This window comes from Oncorhynchus keta, chromosome 17 (genome assembly GCF_023373465.1).
Source record: "Oncorhynchus keta strain PuntledgeMale-10-30-2019 chromosome 17, Oket_V2, whole genome shotgun sequence".
Lineage (NCBI taxonomy): Eukaryota > Metazoa > Chordata > Actinopteri > Salmoniformes > Salmonidae > Oncorhynchus > Oncorhynchus keta.
The window spans coordinates 33,521,467-33,535,515 of record NC_068437.1 but is presented as its reverse complement, the minus strand read 5'-3'; the positions used below and the strand labels follow the sequence as shown (position 1 = coordinate 33,535,515).

At 43.3% G+C, this 14,049-nt stretch overlaps 1 protein-coding gene across 2 annotated transcripts in view; it reads left to right on the top strand.

Annotated features, from left to right (window-relative positions):
• The window catches only part of LOC118396192 (low-density lipoprotein receptor class A domain-containing protein 3-like), a 139,597-nt gene that overhangs the window by 77,405 nt on the left and 48,143 nt on the right, over positions 1-14,049 (top strand). The window contains exons 3-4 of one of the 2 annotated variants that reach the window (XM_035790297.2): positions 977-1,102; positions 2,183-2,314. In XM_035790297.2, coding sequence (XP_035646190.2) covers positions 977-1,102; positions 2,183-2,314 — 258 coding nt within the window. Of the gene's footprint in view, positions 1-976; positions 1,103-2,179; positions 2,315-14,049 lie in introns of both variants that reach the window. The other variant, XM_035790296.2, reaches the window with a different exon arrangement.

Here is a 14,049-nt window from a genome sequence, read left to right as displayed (position 1 = left end):
AACGCTTCCCTCCACTTTGTTCTCTCTTTGTCTCTGTCTGCTTTCTGTCTGCTCTCCTTCCTAACTGCTTTCCATTCGGTTTCCAACCTGTAGCTCTTAAGGTGGGGGGTAGGTCTATAGAGAAAGTGCAAAGAAGTACTGCAAGACAAGTAGAACTGATAAATTCACTGACCTTTAGTATAACAGAACTACATTTGTAACATTATGTATTAGAACTCACCATTACCAGAATGTCAATAAGAAGGATCCTTTAAGGCCATGAATTAAATGTGAGCAGCAGCCTGTAATATACAGTGATTGTCTGGTAGGACCCACATCCCTCTATCCCTCCCACTCGCCTCTCACTCCTTGTCTCCCCCTCTCTCACTGTCCTGTTATTCATCTCTCTCTCTCCTTCCTTCCCTTCTTCTCATTCTTTCTTCTTTCTCATATTTCCCTCTTTTCCCCACAGCTCAACTCTATTATGAGACATTTACAACAGCAGCATCATCCATCCATAGTCATTTCTGCATCATCCTAATAACAGACGCGTCTCCCCCTCCTCTCCCTCGCTCTCTCCCCCGCTCTCTCCCCCTCCTCTCCCCCTCCTCTCCCTCGCTCTCCCCCCCTCCTCTCCCTCGCTCTCTCCCCCTCCTCTCCCCCTCCTCTCCCCCTCCTCTCCCCTCGCTCTCTCCCCCACCCTCTCCCCTCCTCTCCCCCACTCCTCTCCCCCACTCCTCTCTCCCCCCCTCCCTCGCTCTCTCCCCCACTCCTCTCCCCCACTCCTCTCCCCCACTCCTCTCCCCCTCCTCTCCCCCTCCTCTCCCTCGCTCTCTCCCCCCACTCCTCTCCCCCTCCTCTCCCCCTCCTCTCCCCCTCCTCTCCCTCGCTCTCTCCCCCTCCTCTCCCCCTCCCTCTCCCCCTCCTCTCCCTCGTTCTCTCCCCCTCCTCTCCCCCTCCTCTCCCCCTCCTCTCCCTCGCTCTCTCCTCCCCACAGCCAAGATAAAGTCCAAGTGTGCTCCGACGTTCTTTGCCTGTGCCAACGGGATACACTGTATTATCGGACGGTTCCGTTGCAATGGCTTCAGCGACTGTCCTGACGGGAGCGACGAGAAGAAATGTAGTGAGTATCCCACAGCAACCACCTCCCATCCCATACTAACCCTGGCATAATACCCCATCATGACCTTAATGTACAGTATGTCATGGAAGCCACTCTCTATTTAACCACATACACTGTGGTTTAAACACAGGTTGGTCTTCTGGACATACTGTATGATCAGTGTTCGGATAGTTTGGGAGCCAGCTTTAGCTGTAGTATATAGAAGTGGTGGATTTGGGAGCCAGCTTTAGCTGTAGTATTTAGAAGTGGTGGATTTGGGAGCCAGCTTCAGCTGTAGTATATAGAAGTGGTGGATTTGGGAGCCAGCTTCAGCTGTAGTATATAGAAGTGGTGGATTTGGGAGCCAGCTTCAGCTGTAGTATATAGAAGTGGTGGATTTGGGAGCCAGCTTTAGCTGTAGTATATAGAAGTGGTGGATTTGGGAGTGGGCTCACATGGCTCCCTCCCTCTGTTCCTGTTTCTCTCCATCTCGGCAGAGCAGCTTCTAACGAGCCAATCACTCTCCATCGTCAGAGACACTGTGCCTAGCCTGCAGGCCCCCACGCTGATGCACATCTAATCTAGCCATTTAAATGGAACTGCGCTCCTTCCACGTGCTCTGTGCTACGAACGCCACGCTCTGAGAACCGACCACTATGTCTCTACTGCCTAATTGTCTGGATATTCTTACAAGATAATTCAGCCTCATTCTGCTCAGGCTTGGAACAAAGGCCAAGCAGCACAAGAGTGCAAAGAGGAATCAGAAGTGTTCCGAGGTCTCTCATGCTAGTTGGATTTGTGTATCTAATCAAAAACCGAGATCAAAAGGTTTTACTCTATCTCTCGATGCAGTGTGATGCATTTCATTTTTTCATTAATTCCCTCTTGATATTTCTTTGATAAATTGATAAATTGGACCGTGTTAAAGGTTTGAGGTTTTTCTATTTTTTTTTAGGTTTCTCCAGCTCTTCAGTTGAAGGAGCTGGTGGTTATAAAAATGAAACAAAAGAATGCCTACAGTTTGTTTATCACATACCTAACCACTGACCTCTATCCTCTGACCTCTAACCTCTGAGCTGTGTTGTGGTCCTCTCACAGCAGGTAATCCGCTGGTGTGCCTGGAGGCCCGCTTCAAGTGTCGTAACGGGCGCTGTGTGGACCGCAGTTTCCTGTGTAATGGACAGGACAACTGTCAGGACAACAGTGACGAGGAACACTGCCTCACCACCGCAGGTAAGGAGCTACACACTACATAGTAACAACCCGCTACACACCAGCTACCTGCTAGCTATGCGCTAGCTATACACTAACATGGCTACATGCTAATGGTTTCACAGTCACAAGGCACCATTATACGAGCATCCAACATTGCTCACTAGGATTCAATACTTTGCTACCAAGCCAACTTTGTAACCTTTAAGTCAGAAGCAAGAAGCTAGCTTGTTGTTCCTGCATAGGAAGTTAACATGCACATGTGCCTCAATATACATCTCCCAGACCTCCATGGCCATCCTGATATAGGCCAGAGTCAGAATCCATCAGGTGGTAACCGTGTAGAGGTCTGCCATCAAGACAGATTGCAGCACGCAGAGAGCAGAGGAGAAGCTCAGGGTTTATTATCCCTCTGAGCTAAGGAAGAGGAGGGGGAAATTAAACTGCATAACACACACCCACAGGCATACACACAGACACAATCTATGCCCCCCCCTCTAACTTTGAGAGAGAGAGAGAGAGAGAGAGAGAGAGAATAAGAGCAGAGGTGCTGTAGATGACAGATAAGGCACACAACATCTGTTTAAGTCATCCCACACTCCCTTCTTCCTCTCTACACTCCCCATCTCATGGAGTCAGAATGCTGTTTGGGTTACCTGCCTCTGACGTGTCTGATAATTACATCTAGCCTGCTCTCATAGTTTTATCCTTCCGTTGTTTCATTCCTGCAGTCTGATTTGGCCATGTGTTAGACAGAGGATGGCCTCTATGGTTTTTTTCTATTTATTCATTGGGTAATGGGTTTTTGGAGGGGGAAGTGACAAAGTGGCGAACAATGCAATGTAGCAATATAGAATAGTGGTGAGGGGAAAAGTCAATACAGTTACATATCTAAATATTATTTTGGACGATTTTATATTGATACTTTGATTTGATTGATTTGTAGAAATAGAAATAAAAATAATAAAAAGTGGGAGCATTTATTTTATTTTTTGCCAAGTGGCGGTAAGGGTTTATCATACTGTTTACCAAAATGTGTACACGTATGCACAACAGTGGAATATTGGACCGTTAGCTTTCATACTTTTTAGAATTTTTAGCACAGCTCAAACAATTTCTCCAACTGTCAACACATTCAAATGAATAGAGGATACATACCTGAGACGCGTTGGTTGGGACCTGTGGGGAGGTGCTATGCATCCCCCGCAGATGGTGGTGTCAGAGCCGCGGAGCTATGACACAATGGGACGCAGGACAATCACTTATCAGCATCTATGGACTATGATTTACACTTCCGCTAGCGCTACTCAGCTATACCTGCGCCAAAGCTCCGGCATTTTTCATCCGATAGCTTGTTCTCCATCTATGTTTTCAGCTATTTTATTTCCATGAATGATCAAACCAAGAATCCGGGACACTCAATTGAGTATGAAATGTTACGTTTGGTATGGTTACATAAGACAGAAGGTTACTTAAGGTAAAAACGAAAGGCGCGTGAATGGGTGGGCATAAAATGTCAACGTCTAAGCGCCCAAAGGTTCCGTGTTCGAATCTCATCACAGACAACTTTGGTATTTTAGCAACTTTGCAACTACTTGCTACTTTTCATATACTTTGCAACTACTTCACTTTTTAACTAACCCTCCCCCTAACCTTAACCCTTTAACCTAACTCCTAACCCCTAAACCTAACACCTAGCCTAGCTAACCTTAGCCACCTAACTAAGGTTAGCCAGAAAAAATGTGGAATTCATACGTATTGCAAATTCATAACATATTGTACGAATTACAATTCGTAACATATCATACGACTTGTAATTTGTTAAATATAGGCAGAACTTTACCAAAATGATTACTACGTTGTTTACTGGAAATAAAAGTTTTGGCTTTGATACCGGCAATATCTTTCAGATATAAAGAAAAGCTGGAAAAAAGTTGGCAGTATAGTAAAGTTGACAGAAAAACGTATTGCGATGTAATCTAGGAAGAGCATGGGAAGATAGAGAATAATTTTCTGTATGTGTAATGTTTACTGTTAATTTGTATTGTTTATTTCACTTTTGTATATTATCTACCTCACTTGCTTTGGCAATGTTAACACATGTTTCCCATGCCAATAAAGACCCTTGAATTGAATAAATTTCAATAGAAACAATTGGAATAAAAGGCATGAGAGGCTAAGGGGGATTTGAGATCAATAGAAGGAGAGGGATAGAGAGAGAGAGTGATGCTGAGATAGAGAGGCACGGTGAAATGGGAGCCAGAAGAGGATTGAATAGATAGAAGTGAGTGAGAGACGATAGTAAGTGCGAGAGACAGTGAGAGGGATAGCAGTAGTCTGGAGTCGAGCCCCGAGGCAGAGAGAGGGAGGGGGAGGGCTCTGTAATTCAGGAAGCAGAAATAACATTAAAGCCCATTCGGCACAGCAGCGTTTCTTTTTCCTCTCAAATCTGTGTTTGGGTGTACGTTGTCGGAGGGGGTTGGGGGCGGGGTGTATGTTTGACCCCCCCCTTTGCCTCGTCACAGCAGGAGAACAGCCCGGGGGCACAGACGTCCCAGGCACACACACAAACACACTGGAGACCAGAGACACACTCAGCATGCCCAAGCACCAAACACATACACACACACACGAAAGCAATAATACACACAGTATAACTCCCTGACCTTCAGCAGTCTAATATCAGAATGAGAAGTTTGTGAATGTGAAATAGTATGAGACATGCAGAGAGCTGTAGATGAAGTGTTCTCTGTTAGATGGAAAGTTGGAGACAGTGTCTTAATAGTAATATTAATTCACAGAATGGGGAAAAGTTATTTCAAATCTGCTACGAAGGGACATTTTTTGAAAGTTTAGCCATTGAACTGTCTTAGTAGACTAATGACACAGTGTGTTAGGAGAGAGAGAGAGAGAGGGGGGGCTAGCTTTCAACTGGCTATGTGGATTTCTGAAGACATGGCATGCTTTGTCTGATTACCACCATCAAAGGCTTTTGTTTTGGCACGCTCTGTGTGTGTTTGAATACTCAACACCTCCCTTCATAGTAAACTGTGGACTTTCAACATAAATATGTTCAAATGGAGATTGTCATAAAATATTTACATTCCAAAAAATATCCAGGAATTCAGAAATGCAGTGGGGATTATGCTAGTGACTTCATGTAGAGTATAGCGCACAAAGGTTCTGAAAACATCTTCATTATTGCTCCCATTCACATCCACTTTCTGCCAAAGCTCTGTTTCATGTCCCCAGTCCCAAACCTTACTCCTATTTCAGCATCCAATGTGCATTTGAATAAGGATTCAATGTTTGTCAAATTAAAGTTTATTGGTCGTGTACACAGTTTAGCTAAATGTTTGTCATTAGCGCCTAACAATGCAGTAAAATGTCAAACAAGTACACAAATAATACTATTTTTTTAAACTTTAAAAACATTTGTTATAAAGAAGTCAAGAGATGTTCGGAACGAAACCAATTAACAACCCAAATAGCACTGTAACACTAATCATCCAAATGCCATCTATACATACATGTGTTAATAATGGTATGTATAGACAGTATGTGAATAGAAAAGTGATGTATACCAGTATTTATAGAGGATAAGTCTAGAATACAGTATATACATATAAAGTGGGTAAAACAGTATGTAAACATTAGTGAAGTGACCAGTGTTCAATGACTATGTACTATGTACTATGTACATAGGGTAGCCATCTCTAAAGTGCAGGGTAGAGTTGAGGATGGACAGATACATTTACATGTAATTTACATGAATTTACATTCCCTTCACAACAAAACCAGGTGTCCTCCTCAAGGTTATCCTGCAGCATTGCTTGAACAGGAACGAACTACAGTGACTTCCTTTGTTTACCACTCCCCCAGTACCAGTCAAAGGTTTGGACACACCTACTCATTCAAGGGTTTTTCTTTATTTGTACTATTTTCTACATTGTAGAATAATAGTGACGAAATCAAAACTATGAAATAACACATATGGAATCATGGAGTAACCAAAAAAAAGTGTTAAACAAATCCAAATATATTTTATATTTGAGATTCTTCCAAGTAGCCACCCTTTGCCTTGATGACAGCTTTGCACACTATTGGCATTCTCTCAACCAGCTTCATGAGGTAGTCACCTGGAATGCATTTCAATTAACAAGTGTGCCTCTCTTTAAAGTTAATTTGTGGAATTTCTTTCCTTCTTAATGCGTTTGAGCCAATCATTTGTGTTGTGGCAAGGTAGGAGTGGTATACAGAAGATAGCCCGATTTGGTAAAAGACCAAGTCCATATTATGGCAAGAACAGCTCAAAAAAGCAAAGAGAAATGATAGTCCATCATTACTCTATGACATTAAGGTCAGTCAATCTGGAAAATGTCAAGAAGGATGCAGAGGATAAGTTCATCAGAGTTACCAGCCTCTTAAATTGCAGCCCAAATAAATGCTTCACAGAGTTCAAGTATCAGACACATCATAACATCAACTGTTCAGAGGAGACTGTGTGAATCAGGCCTTCATGGTCTAATTGCTGCAAAGAAACCAATACTAAAGAACACCAATAAGAAGAAGAGACTTGCTTGGGCCAAGAAACACGAGCAATGGCCATTAGACCGGTGGAAATCTGTCCTTTGGTCTGATGAGTCCAAATTTGAGATTTTTGGTTCCAACCGCCGTGTCTTGGTGAGACACAAAGTAGGTGAACGGATGATCTCTGTGAGTGTGGTTCCCACCATGAAGAATGGAGAAGGAGTTGTGATGGTGTGGGGGTGCTTTTCTGGTGACAATGTCTGTGATTTATTTAGAATTCAAAGGAACACTTAACCAGCATGGCTACTACAGCATTTAGCAGCGATACGCCATCCCATCTGGTTTGCGGTTAGTGGGACTTTGCTGCTTCAGTAACCACACGAGGGTCGATATTATGGGAGGGCCTTAGGGGGCCTAGCCCATCCAAATAAAATATTGAAATATAGATAATTTATTTGACCGATACACGCGCCGACAGAAAGACGCATCAATCTCAGTTTAAGCATCCGAGCAAGTGAAACAGCTCCCCTCTGTCTCAGTATGTGTAGAACATGTATCTGATGCTCTTGCGAATTGGAAAGAAGACATTACACTAAAGTAAATCAATGTTTAATCAACATTATGTAATTACTCCTGTCTAAATAAAATTATTCAATATACTTCAACAGGGAGCATGACTTAGCCACAGATGATCATTAGCTTCTTTATTAAAAATACCTGTGGATTGTTTCAAATCACAAGTGTGTTTGGGAAGCCCACAATTTGGTTATTACACGTGGCAATAGGTCTAGCTGATTGAGTAGCGGCTGTCAGTGAAAGCATCTAAAATATGTGTGAAGAGAATGTGTTTTGAGTATAATTTTAAAATGTTGCATCAAGAAGAAGGGGTGGGGGGGGGTGTTGAACATATGAATGCCTCCATAATTGCCCATTTGGCAATGTCTTCTTTCTGATTGTCTTAACTGGTACACCACCATTTTGTTCTTCGCCTCACACAAGTCAACAAAATCGGTTTCTAACATCGATTGTGAAAGATCGTTCCTCAGTGTTTGAAAAATCTTTCCAACACTCCTGACCTCAATAATCACCAAGCCTCTGTGTGAAAGAACATAATATCATGATCTGATGATTTCATAAAAAAAATGCTTTTTGTCCCGAGCGCACTGGCGCAGGAAGCTTCGAGGTCCCGGAATAGGCTAGTTGATACACTGTTGAGAGTTTGTTAGCGACGGCTTCGGGCCGGACCCTGTGATAATTTGGTACAATGTTGAACTTCACTAGCAATAGCTCAAGTCAAGACAGCTAGAAAGGGAGGCAGACAGGCGGAGAAGAGAGATTAATGCGATTAAAAGAACCAGAACTTTCATCAGTATATTTTCTACTTTTTTTATTTGTTGGCTTTAGGCCTATGTATTTGACTTAGTTGGTGATGGAGGTTATAGGCCTACTGCTGCATTAGTCTATAGGCTATCACTGAGTTCTAGACAATCATTTATTTAGCCACCAATGGGTCACAGTGTATCAATGTGTCTATATAGCAGAGGCTAGTGCTCTAGCCATAGTTGAATTTTAACTTTTAGATTTGTATCATTTTACTTCAGATTTTTATGATTAACCACGTGACAATGATTTTGAGAAACAAAAATGTTATTATTGAAATGTAACTGTTCCACAAAAATGTGCATATATAAATATTCAGAACTGGCATGCAGATCGGTAGAAACGGAGGGATAAATTGTAAGCTTCCCCTAACTTAAGACTCATGAGCTGCCTGTGGTCTTTACTAAAACCCCCATTTAAAAATGAGTGCAAGCGCATGCACACATAGGAGGTCCCATGAAAAAACAGGCCTCCTCTGGAAATCAAATGCCCGTCCAACTGATTTGTTCTGTCACAACATGTATTTGGTCACATTACGGTTCCTGCCACCAACCCCATCAGTGTAATCAGTGGCCTACAGGTCCATAGAGGACTGTCAGACAGCCAATTACATCTAAGCAGAGACACAGCGGATGCATGCAGGCAGGCTGACATAATGCATTAGCCTGCTACATGACTAGCCTGTCAGCACATGAACAGCCCTGCTGGAAATCACTGATTAAAGATCATCTCTGGGTGGTTGGAAGTGTGGGAAAACCTAAGGCGTGTGTGTGTGCGTGTGTGCGTGTGCGTGTGTGTGTGTGAGCTAATCTATAATATCTGTTCTCATTGCTTCGCCTATGTGTTTGAATGGTGATCGCCACTCATCTAAGTTATTCTCAAATGGCAATGAAGGAATGTAGCCTTTTAGCGTGTAGATCATCATTAAACTGAACAGGAGCTGCTTGGTACAGAACAATTCATCTGCCATTACAGATTGGTCTATATGAACCCGTTGTAGCTGGCTTCTGAATCCTTGGGTTCAAATGTTTGTGACACACAACTGTCTCTCTTTTCTCTCAGTAAAACTCCAGAGTGCCTCTTTTGAACTCCCTGGAGAAGCACTCTGTCTACAGAGTATAATCTACAGCTCTATATTTCATAGATCCTTCCTCAGTGTGAAAGGAGATTCACGGCTGCATCTGCTGCTTTGCATAGATGTTATGCATGAGAAACCTGGATCCCGGGCCAACTGCTTACACCAGCTCATAAACAGATACATACATAATACTCATTTCCACCTCACCATTAGAGTCCACAGTAAAGCACCCATTAGGGCCTGCAATCACACTGATATATAGACTGAATGGAGAATGTCAGTGATTGCAGATTCCTGGGTTGTATTCACCATTGGTGGCATCACTCTGCTTTTAATGGCTTTTCAGCCTCCATATTCCACATTGATTTCTGCAGGAGTTTGGGCCAGAAAATAGGCACAGTAGTTTAAAATGACAAGTTAATCCAAGGGTGTTTTGGAGGTGTGTGTGCATGCGTTCTATCATTAACACAGAGAGTGAAGGCAGAGGGAGAATGGCGTGGGAGTGGAGGGCAATTTAATGGCCTCAGTGTGAGTTGGGAGATTGGAATAAAATGGCTGCAGTTTGAGATGGGGGAGTGAAATATAATGGTGCTAGTTTATCAGAGTCAACAGTCACTGGGCAGAGCCAAAAACAAGATGTTGGACACACTACTGCCCAGGGAGTTCAACTAGGAGAAACGTTTAGTTTGTGTGTATGTGCGTGTGCAGACCCAAGTTTCTCTTCCCTCTGTTGTTCTCCTCTTGCCCCCCCCTTCCATGTTCCTCTCCATTGCAAGTAGCACTCTAACCTCGACCATGGCTGAGTGTCAGTGTTCATGGAGATCCTTGTGTTACGGCCTAACAGTCTTGGCCATGCCCAGAAAGAGCACTCCCCCCTGGACTTGTGTCTGTGTAAATCCCTCTGTCCTTGAACCAGGGCCAGCCATTCCACTCTGTCTGAGATCTTCGAAATTAACAAACTTTTTTCTGCTACATCTAACCCCATTTAGTCACCATGACGATGGTGGTCAACTGACAACCAGCACCAACGGATGTGAAGAGGAATTCCAGTCAGGACAAAAGCTATACTGTTCCTCATACCCAATGACCCTCTTCTCTAGTGTGTGTGTGCATGTGCACGTACGTGTGTAGAGCCTACTCTTCTACCCAGTATATGTGTATTTGAATAGGGCTCAGGAACGGCGTCCCTCTCTGTGTCAACATCAGGCACTCTACACTTGCATTAACATTCAGTCATCTAGCTCCACTCCGCTCACAATACACTAGCTCTCCTGCAGAGTAGAGTGGAGGCTACTATAGCATTAACATTCAGCTGCATTGTGCTTCTGTTGCAAACACTGATGACACTCATAGGGTCAGGTCTTTTGTTGAACAGTTGAGGGTCTCTTTTTTTCTCTCCCACCTCTCTTTCCTGCTCTCTCACTCTTTCCTGAATAGAAACCACTCCACTTTACCTCCTCTCCTTTCAGCATGTTTTTGCATAACCATCTCAACCTCTTGGCCAGGACATAATTGCTGAAGAGAATGTGTTATCAAGTAACTCAAAAGAGGCGTTTGAATAATTAGGCCTACACTTGCCTGACCTGTTATAATGTCAAAACACTGCTGCATGCATATCAATGAAGCTTGTTAATTGTCCAGACCTATTTAGCCTAGGAGGTGTGCAAACCCATTTTCTGTTGTTTAATAACATTGAGAACTAAGAGGAATTCATAGATATGAGTGAAGAGGTGCAGCATATGACTTCATCCTTCTGGGCAGCAGGGTTGATGATGAATGTATGAGAAATATACCTACTGTCAGAGGTGGTGATGTGCCCAGAAGCCCATTTAATTATCATATCATTACTTTATCTGGCTGACATGCCTAATGCTCTCATCCATAAGCAGCAGAGCGAAGTAGATAGCTAGACAAGGTCATATAGGGCAGCTCAATGAACTGTTCATCACTGGGAGCTAATGCCAGAGTTTGTGCCAAAGCTGTTTCTATGACTATAGGGCCACTTTATTGATGGTGGAAACTAAGAGCTTTTATGAGTAAAGAGCATCACTTCTGAAACAAGTTTTATCATGTGTCTTGTCAAAACACCCTCACCTTTGACCTCTAAGCTTCATCTCTATTGGCCTACAGCAGACTAACCTCGTCTGATTGGTTGTGTGGTCATATGGATCTAGTAGGATATGTTCTAATGGGACCAATCTGTAGCACTAGACATTAGCTGTCTGCAGGGGATCTATTAAAGGTCTCTGGCTCCATTCAGTTCGGAGAACAACATTACCATTACACGCTTCATCTGTCAATTATCTACTCATGAGACATGATGTATATGTGTGTCCCATGGTAATGCTTCTGTACTCTTTGGGCCCGTCCCAAATGGCACCCTATTTACTGCCATTGGTCAAGAGTAGTGCACTATATAGGGAATAGAGTGCCATTTGAGACGCAGACTTTATCCATCAGTGCCACAACAGGCTAATGGACAACATAGAGAGGAGCTAGTGAATCCGTCAACCTTAATGCATATGAGTTCATATATTTGTTTGTCTTTCGCTCTCTCTCTGATGTGAATATGTTTGTATTGAGCCATTGGCATTAGTACAGGCAGAGTTGGAATACTGTTAATGGGCTACTACGAATAGAAATGGTGTCCTTCCAACAAATTGATACTAAGATCATATGATATACAGTTGAAGTCGGAAGTTTGCATACACCTTAGCCAAATTCATTTAAACTCTGTTTTCCACAATTCCTGGCATTTAATCCGAGTAAAAATCCCCTGTCTTCGATCAGTTAGGATCACCTCTTTATTCCCAGTGGGTCACAAGTTCACATACACTCAATTAGTATTTGGTAGCATTGCCTTTAAATTGTTTAACTTGGGTCAAACGTTTCAGGTAGCTTTCCACAAACTTCCCACAATAAGTGGGGTGAATTTTGGCCCATTCCTCCTGACAGAGCTGGTGTAACTGAGTCAGGTTTGTAGGCCTCCTTGCTCACACACGCTTTTTCAGTTCTGCCCACAAATTTTCTACAGGATTGAGGTCATGTCTTTGTGATGGCCACTCCAATATCTTGACTTTGTTGTCCTTAAGCCATTTTGACACAACTTTGGAAGTATGCTTGGGGTCATTATCCATTTGGAAGACCCATTTGCAACCAAGCTTTAACTTCCTGACTGATGTCTTGAGATGTTGCTTCAATATATCCACGTAATTTTCCACCCTCATGATGCCATCTATTTTGTGAAGTGCACCAGAGGGCATTTCTCCAAAAAGTACGATCTTTGTCCCCATGTGCAGTTGAAAACCGTAGTCTGGGTTTTTTATGGCGGTTTTGGAGCAGTGGCTTCTTCCTTGCCTAGCGTCCTTTCAGGTTATGTTGATATAGGACTTGTTTTACTGTGGATATAGATACTTTTGTACCTGTTTCCTCCAGCATCTTCACAAGGTCCTTTGCTGTTGTTCTGGGATTGATTTGCACTTTTCGCACCAAAGTAGGTTCATCAAAAGGAGACAGAACGCGTCTCCTTCCTGAGCGGTATGACGGCTGCGTGTTCCCATGGTGTTTATACTTGTGTACTATTGTTTGTACAGATGAATGTGGTACCTTCAGGCATTTGGAAATTGCTCCCAAGGATGAAGCAGACTTGTGGAGGTCTACAATTCTTTTTCTGAGGTTTTGGCTGATTTCTTTTGATTTTCCCATGATGTCAAGCAAAGAGGCACTGTTTGAAAGTAGGTCTTGAAATACATCCACATCAAATGATGTCAATTAGCCTATCAGAAGATTCTAAAGCCATGACATCATTTTCTGGAATTTTCCAAGCTGTTTAAAGACACAGTCAACTTAGTGTATGTGGAGTGGTTAAAAAACTAGTTTTAATGACTCCAACCTAAGTGTATGTAAACCTCCGACTTCAACTGTAGGTGTCCAGACATAGATGAGTGTTTCGGGGTTGGAGTTGTGTGTGTGTCGATAATGGAGCAGTGTGTGTGTGTAAGTTTCTGTCCCTGTGTGTGTGTGTAAGTTTCTGTCCCTCTCTCTGTGTGTGTGTGTGTGTGTGTGTGTGTGTGTGTGTGTGTGTGTGTGTGTGTGTGTGTGTGTGTGTGTGTGTGTGTGTGTGTGTGTGTGTGTGTGTGTGTGTGTGTGTGTGTGTGTGTGTGTGACGGTGGAGGTGTAAGTGTGTGTATTTGTCAGGGAAAAGCAGGAGGGAAAGAGCCTTGAGTAGAGTGAGACTGAGTGCCCAGGAGAGATGGGAGTGATTGTGTGTCGGAGAAAGGGAGAGAGATCGAAATGCGAGAGGAGGAGGAAATGAGATAGGATATGGGATGAAAAATATTGGAATGTGAGGGATATGGGAGCGGCAGAGAGAGAGAATAGGGAGTTTATTGAGATGGGAGATTAGGAAAAGTGGCGAGGGAGAGAGCGAAGGAGAGAGGGAGGGAAGTTGAAGACGGGAGAAAGGAGAGAGAATGAGGAGGGACTGATAGACTTGATGGGGACAACAAAGAAAGAGGGGGAAGGAGATAGAAGAGAGACAAGTGAGAATGGAAGGAGGAGATAGTGAAGAGCAAGAATAAGATGAAAGGAAAGGGACTGGCATGGGAGGGATTTAGGAGGGGCTGGAGAACCTGGATGACAAGATAGAGGGAGACAATGAGATAATTAAAATAGCATACTCCTCTTGTTCTCTCTCCTCACCTCCTTCTCAAAACCCATTGGAGGAGAAGGCCAGAGGTTCCTCCCCTCTGACCTTCTCCTCCAATGG